This window comes from Vespa mandarinia, chromosome 13 (assembly GCF_050613455.1).
Source record: "Vespa mandarinia isolate Hongniang chromosome 13, ASM5061345v1, whole genome shotgun sequence".
Classification (NCBI taxonomy): domain Eukaryota; kingdom Metazoa; phylum Arthropoda; class Insecta; order Hymenoptera; family Vespidae; genus Vespa; species Vespa mandarinia.
Genome location: NC_140822.1, coordinates 1,315,001 through 1,323,205, shown reverse-complemented (window position 1 = coordinate 1,323,205; position 8,205 = coordinate 1,315,001). Strand labels below are relative to the sequence as shown.

The 8,205-nt window shown below is 28.1% G+C and overlaps 1 protein-coding gene across 2 annotated transcripts in view; it reads right to left on the bottom strand.

Moving 5' to 3' along the window:
• Positions 1–1,082: 1,082 nt before the first annotated feature.
• LOC146872565 (uncharacterized) overlaps positions 1,083–8,205 on the bottom strand; it is a 7,378-nt gene continuing 255 nt past the window's right edge. The window contains exons 1-4 of one of the 2 annotated variants that reach the window (XM_085661036.1): positions 6,346–8,205; positions 5,844–6,248; positions 2,253–2,558; positions 1,083–1,432 (exon numbers count right to left, since the gene is read on the bottom strand). The exon at positions 6,346–8,205 is cut by the window's right edge and continues 255 nt beyond it. In XM_085661036.1, coding sequence (XP_085517162.1) covers positions 1,239–1,432; positions 2,253–2,558; positions 5,844–6,033 — 690 coding nt within the window. In that variant the 5' untranslated portion in view covers positions 6,034–6,248; positions 6,346–8,205 and the 3' untranslated portion in view covers positions 1,083–1,238. The remainder of the gene's footprint in view (positions 1,433–2,252; positions 2,559–5,843; positions 6,249–6,345) is intronic. The other variant, XM_085661037.1, reaches the window with a different exon arrangement.

The window sequence follows — 8,205 nt, the reverse complement described above, 5'->3', positions numbered from 1 at the left end:
TTTAGCTGTCGCAAAATGCAAGAAAACAAATATATCCTGTCGGTGCCTTCTAATAAAAAACATCGAAGCGCATGCCTCGCTCGAGTATCCTTATTCTTCGTTTTTTTTTTTTACTTCTTTTATTTATTTATTTTTCTATTTTCTTTTTTTTTCCTTTCTTTCTTTCTTTTCCTTTTTATTCTTTTTTCTTTTTTTTTTTTTTTTTTTGTTTCACTTTTCGTTACCCTTCGTTTTCCTTATTCCATTAAAATAACTTGGAGCTTCGATATCAATTTTGTCTCGAAGAAACTCCGAGAGAAAAGACAAGTAATTATATATATATATAATTATATATATATATATATATATATATATATGTAATATATATGTGTGTATGTATAACGCATTAGAAATAATTTTCTACATCAGACACATCGTTCATGCTTTTCTTGCTCCGAGTCCTTCGGGGAGCAGCCTTCAACAATTACACTGACAATGGCGTGCGTTTCTATATCGTGCATTATTGATACTTACGGTCTACGTCAGCTCTAATATATAAATATATATATACATATAATGTATATATATATATATATATACACATATATATATGTATGTATGTACGTATGTATGTATTTTGTGTATATATATGTATATGTACGTATGTATATGTGTATAAATGTTAAACCGTTCGATCAAGAGAGCCTCAAGATGTTGATATACCTTTTAGATCTGAAAAAAAAAGATACTCACAAAAGATACATTAATAGATTACTCGTATTAGAAACACTTTTATCTAAGAGAAATCATTGTATATATGGTTCTTCCAAAACTTATATAAATCATTACAATAATAAAAACAACGAACAATGGAGACGTAAAATTGATAGAAGAAATTTTCCATTAGAAAAATTTTCACCTTTTCTTTTTTTTTTTCACCTGCAACTTCTCAATAATCAATTTCGGGATACCCTGTTTAATAATATAGTATAATGAAATACAAGCGATTTATTATTTTTCTTATGAAATAATCGTAATCTTTATTGCCATTGAGAATAAAAGTTTGAAAGAGAAACATAAAAGTTTATAAATAGATGAGAAAGAGTGAAGAGAAATCTGTTAAAAGAAAAAGGGTTAAGAGAGAAAAAGGGGAAAGAAAGAAAAAAAAAAAACAAAAAAAAAACCAAAAAAAGAAAAATAGAAAACAAATTATACCAAAATTAATCGATCTCGTTACAACCGAAATAATAATACATGGGTTAAATGTATTCTCTCTTCTCGCGTATCTTGTGTTTGAAGTAAAAGTGTCTCTTAAGATTCTCCTTGAAGCGTGTTTTGAAGTCGCAGACGATACAAAAAAATTTCGGTGCCTTCCCGCATATTTTCTGATGCTGACGTAATGTCTTCTTCCAAACGTAGGAACGTCCACAACTCTGACATGTAAACTTCTTACCTGAAAAATAAAAATTACTAGTCAGTTCTAATATTATCTAATAGATATTATACTTTCAAATCAGCAGGATAATCGTAGACGTATACAATAATATCTTCCTTTGATTCTTCGCCTTTAAATCATTTATTTAAATTTAATTATTTTCTTTCTACGAGGACTTCCATGGATACCCAAACTACGGGGATTGGAAAAAGAAAAAGAAAAAAAAAAGAAAAAAAAAAAAAAAGAAAAAAATACACACACACATACACACGTATATATCAGATAATTTGTTAAATAAATCATTCGAAAAAAATAAATTAAAAAAAAAAGAGAGAGAGAGAGAGAGAGAGAGAGAAAGAGGAAAAGAATCTTGGAGAATTTATCTGTCGACAAAAAAAACAAAAGAAAAAGAAGAACATAAAAGAAAAGAAAAAATTCATTAAAAAACAATTAATCAAATATATTAAGACTGATTTTGTATTTGGTCCTGCATGATCTAAAAGGACATAAGTAAATATCAAATCAAAGGTTGAGAATAATAGAAATAAAATATTAATCAGATAATATGTTAATAATAAATCATTCGAGAAGGAATATAAAAATGAGAGAGAGAGAGAGAGAGAGAGAGAGAGAGAGAGAGAGAAAGAGAAATAGAGAAAGAGAAAAAGAAAAAGAGAGAGAGAGAGAGAGAGAGAGAATGAGAGAGAGAATGAGAGCCTTCTCCATTAATAAGTAATAATATTTGAATTTATTATCTATCGAGAAAAAAGAAGTTTCGATAACATTGAAAGACATAAAAACATGAGACAATTTTAATCAATTTAAAAAATCGATTAACCAAAATGTATTCGTTTTATATGCTTCTGTAAACTGCTCTTGTATTTGGTCCTGTGTGGACAATAAGGGCAACATTCCTTTGGATCCTTTCCGCATTCGACTCTCAGATGATTCTTCATGTTCCTTAGCCAACGATAACCTTTACCACATCTTGGACATTTGAAGCAACCAGGTTTTCTATCAAGACAGCTACTATTCAATCTTGGGGATGTCCTAATAGTCGGGCAATACATCATGTATGGTACCTTATATAATCCAGATATTTTATCCTCGTGATTTTGTTGTTGAAAGACCGACCAGGTTACAACTGCAAAAGAAAACAAAAAAGGAATGGAGTTAGATAATTATCCATATATGATATTTGGAAAGGATACAAATGTCGAATGAAATAGAGAAAAAAAGAAAGAAAGAAAGAAAGAGAGAGAGAGAGAGAGAGAGAGAGAGAGAGAGAGAGAGAGAGAAAGAAAGAGAAAAAGAGAGAGAGAGAGAGAGAGAAAGAGAGAGACTAATTGTGTGCTAATTCTACAAACAAATGGACGAACATTTAAACTTCTTAAACGCTTTATAAAACATATAGCGACTTAAGTTTTTTCAAAACAAAAACAAAAAAAAGAAAAAAGACAAAAATGATCTTATCGGTACTGTGGATGGAACAAAGAACTTTCCTATCTTTTTTTTTTTTTTTTTTTCTCTTTAACTTCGATCGGGAATCCCATCCGACACCATTAATTATTTCAAATAAATTAGTAAATAGATATTAAGGATAACGATAGCAATAATTGATTAAAGATTATCTATAAAACGTACCTGGTTAACAGCTTCCAAGATATATATTGTTTATATATATATATATATATATATATATTTATATATATATATAAACAAACATATAAATAAATAAAAGTAAATAACATATAAAATCTTTATCGAATTGGAGATAGCAGTTTCAAGTCCTATGTATGTATATATTATATGTATGTATATATATATATATATATATATATATATATATATATATCACGCACGCACGCACTCACATACGCATACACGTACAGGCGCATATATATATATATATATATATATATATATATATATATATATATATAGATAGCTATATAGCTATATATCTCGCATTAATATCAATTTAATTATTTTATTTATTATCTCCGATATTCCTTAAGGATTATTAATTAGTAATCACAAAGACACAATATACATAAATATAATACATAAATATACATAATATTTTTATCAAATGAACAAATTCTTATTACTATGTCGAGAATCCATATTCCAACGATTAGGCTAATGACACTTTGTTGAATGCTTTACGGGTAAGAAGGAAGAGAAAAGTAGAAGAAGAAGAAGAAGAAGAAGAAGAAGAAGAAGAAGAAGAAGAAGAAGAAGAATACATTGCTACCCAAAGATACATTCTGATGATTAAAATGTTAAATCCATTCTTGAATATATCTGAATGTGAAAAAAGAAAAAAAAAATAAATAAAGTAAAATAAAATAAATAAAACAAAATGACAACAGTTCTGTTTGTATCAGCTTTAATTATGGATATATTGATATAAAACAAATTTAATTGTCTAATCTCGATTAAAATAAATCGATTATATTAGATTATATACTTCAATATATACGTGTTAATGTATGTCAATTTTCATTCGAAAAAAAATCACAGTTAAGGAACAAAGAAAAAAAAAATAATAATAATAATGATAAAAGAAAAAAAGAAGAAGAAGAAGAAGAACTATAAACTTTATTATTAAATTATAAATGAGCAATATCAATAACGTATCTCGAAAATTATAGCTGATACCTTTTTTTGTTTTTCATATTTTTCACAAAATTATATACCCAAGAATGGATTTAATTTAACAAAGCGTCGAGTCGAAATCTTTTTTCTCTTTTTTTTCTTTTTCTTTTTTTTTTTTTTTTTTTTTTTTTTTTTCTTTCTCCTCTCTCGTACACAATGCCGTCACATCAATGGTATTCTCTTTAGAAGAACTATCCTAAATCTTTCGCTGGTTGTTCACGGGTGTCGTTCAAATTCATGGGATCAAAAGCTTTAACACATGTGTCTCCCTCCTCCCCTTCTCTTCTTCCCGTTCCATCCCAAAAGACAAATCCAACCATAGGATTGATTGATTATATTGGGGCATAACGGTACATTAACATTTATTCATTATTTTGATCGCCATTGTCATGATTCATCGTGATTATTCGAACTTGATTAACGTAAATTTTTAATTATCATTTTCATTAAATTAAGTACACGATGAATAAATGGACGTATACGTGGATAACAACATTTTGATTGGCTACATTCACGTAAACTTTCACATGCCTGCATAGAAGTAGCAAAGATGGGGAGGAGTAGGGCCTGTATTTATTTATTTATTTATACGGCCAATTATTTCGTAATAGAAAATGTTTAATATAAAATTTATATAATTATTGAAGAACATCGAATTGAAGATGGTTCTATCTGCATAATATTTTTTTTTCTTTTGTTTCTTTTGTTTTTTATTTTTTTTTATTTTTTTTTTTTTTAATTCAAAGAAGTGACTATTCGCATTATTTTCTTTTTTTTTTGTTTTTTTCTCGTTTCTTTTTTTTTTATTTTTTCTCACTTGTTTTCTTGTTTTTTTTCTCTCGTTTTTTTCTTTTTTCTTTTTTTTTTTTTTTTTTTTTTTTTTTTCATAATTTCGTTTACTATCATGTACTCTGTACGTTGAAAGTTGTTCGCGATGATTTTGTCAAAATGTGGAAAGTATTCGATCCAAGAAAAAGAAAATATTGGAAAACAATGAGATATATAATCCGTCCAAGGAATCGATTAATTAGAGAAAAAAATAAATTAACGCAAGTGATAAAGAAGAATTATTTACAATATTAGGATACAACTCCGATATAATTAATGAACCTTAACAATGAACCCCACATAAATAAAAGCTCCCGTATTCATCAATAACTAACTTTGACTGATTGGACGAATTATAAAATTTGTTAATTCTAATTATATTCGAATTACTGCGGACTACATTGAGAGCGTTCGATTTCGAATGAGTATAGATACGCCTTTGAAAAAAAAACAAAAAAAAAAAGAAAAAAGTCAACAAAGAAAACAAAAAGAGAAAACAATAAAGAAAGGACCAAAGGAAGGAAGAATCATGCGACAAGAAAATATTTCGTCGTCATTAAAAATATTTCATCCATTTTCACGCAGGATGATATCGATCATTCTCTATTGTCTCTCTCCTATCGAATAATTTTTTATTTCTCTAAATGTCATTCGTTGATCTACGACGAAGATATGAGAGAAAAAGAGAAAGAGAGAGGAATAGAAAGAGAAAGAGAAAGAGAGGAAGAAAGAGAGAGAGAGGGAGAGAGAGAGAGAGATAGAGAGAGAAAAGAAAGGAAAGTACAATCGAAATTAGATGGCGACTCAATTAGTTAATCGGATTTAAACTAATTTGAGTCTAATCGTAGACCCACGAAATCACAATAACAATGACATTAAGCGGTACTGGAGAAGACGTTTTTTCCTGGATGATTCGTTCTTATGTGCTGATAAAGATTACCACGTTGTTTGGTACGATGAACGCAGTAAGGACACTTGAACTGTGGTTCCTTGCCGCATTCGTGTCTGGTATGTCTCAACAACGTAGCACGATGCTGATAACCCTTTCCACATTTTTCACAACGATAAGGGAAATCGATTCTCTGTTTGGCTAGCCACAAAGTAGCCAAATCTTTCATCAATGGCATCATCTGGTAACCAGAATTTCTCGGTTGAATATTCTTCGGTAGTATAGTGCGAATGGGTTGTTGTTGATGTTGTTGGTGTTGTTGTTGATGCTGTTGTTGTTGATGTTGTTGTTGTTGTTGTTGATGTTGTTGTTGTTGTTGTTGTTGTTGTTGTTGTTGTTGTTGTTGTTGTTGTTGTTGTAGTAGTTGTTGTTGTTGTTGTCCCCTTGTTGTAGTACCTGAAAGTGAAAAGCAAAAAAAAAATACGAATCACGTTAGTCACGTAAGATTAAACACGATTTTCATTATCATCGAACGCGATTCATTTCATTTTACCTATTTCTTTTTCAGTTTTATTTCTTCTGTTTTATTTATTTATTTATTCATTCATTCACTTCTTTATATATTTATTTATTTTATTTAATTCTTCTCTCTTTGTTCAATTTTTTTTTCCATTTAACTTAATATCAAAATAAATTTTCTCACATAAATTACATCGAAATTAGTTTTTTGTATCTGTATTTCTTTACCCATATAATATATATATATATGTATAAAGAAATTTAAAAAAAAGAAAATCAGTAACATAGCCATGATTCATCTCATTGTATAATTTTTGTTTTGTTTTATATGCACAAGCGTTTAGATGACGTAACCCAATTATACATATATAGGGTGAAACAATAAGATTGATCATCTTGAGTTTATTCAGTTTTTTAGATACGCGGAGAAACTTTATATACAAAAGTTTATGTCACGGAGGGATTATAAGATGAAAGTAATAATTTTTTTATAAGTGGACGCATAAAAGATATTTGATGGTCAACTGAATTTTTTAAAAATGGAATCATATGTTTTTTGACTGTACCGGTTGATATAGTTTGATATTCTCTGTAAAAAAGTATTAACCCATATAAATCGAAAAATTATTAGTTTAGGAGATAATTCACAGCAAAGATCTTTCAAATTTTTCTTCCTTCAATTTCATAGATTCGCTATTATTAATAAATCTTCTATCTTTTTTTTTAAATAAACAAAATAAAATTTACACGATCATAATAAAATTTTCGATGTTTCCATTATAATTACGTTCCTATTGCGAAAGAAAAGAAAAATATCAATTTTAATAATTATTAACAAAAGTGATTTTATTATAACGATATTATTGCAATATTTAAATAAATAAAGGATAAATTATGCTTGAAAACGGCGTTGGTTTCAAGTCTCTACGACTTTTCGTTCCGAAGATATCGCCTTCGAAAGATTTCCATTCATAAGTCGCGTAGCACAGCTGTTCGTAGTAGGAGTAGTAGTAGTAGTACGGTCGCGTAAATTCTCGGAACATAAGTAGGTCAGTGTGTCGCCGAGTAGAATGAATGAAATATAGGTTAGTGGGTCAATTTCAATGTCTTCCATTTAAATGGGAATATCTCCGGAACTAAAAGTCGTAGAGACTTGAATGAAATATCATTTTAAAGGGCAAAATGTGCTCCATTTTTTCAGCTTATTGTTTATAAATAATAAATAATTTGTTATAAACAATTTTTATAAACAAATTCTTGCGAACTAAATTCATCTTATTCTACCAAGAAATAAAAAAATTCAGACACGCAAGTGGTTTATAAATTTACATAAATCAATAAATAATTGATAAACAAATTACTTTTTTATATTAATAATATCTACGTTTTTCAAATGCACGAGAATATCTTCGGAACTAAAAATCATAGAGACTCGAATAAAATATCATTTTAAAGGGGAAAATTTTCTCCATTTTTTCAGCTTATTGTTTATAAATAATAAACAATTTGTTATAAACAATTTTTATAAACAAATTCATGGATTAATACTTTTTGTTATAAAAAAAATGTAGAACTAGACCATCTAATGGAAACTAAAACATGATTCCATAAAAGAAAAAAGAAAAAACTCGTTTGACCTATATAAGTCCATCTACAAAAAAATTATTACTGCCGTATATATAATCTCATCCATATACCGTATTGATTCATCTAATATATATACATTATGTATATATTGCGTTAATATAAATAGCCCTTTTTCTTTATCAGACAATAATACGTTAATTAATTTTGATTAATGAGCAAAAAGCAATATCGGTTCTGATTAACATCTCGATGATTCCTCTTCTTCCAGAGTCAACATCTCCAATACAGCGACACGACAACTTGGATG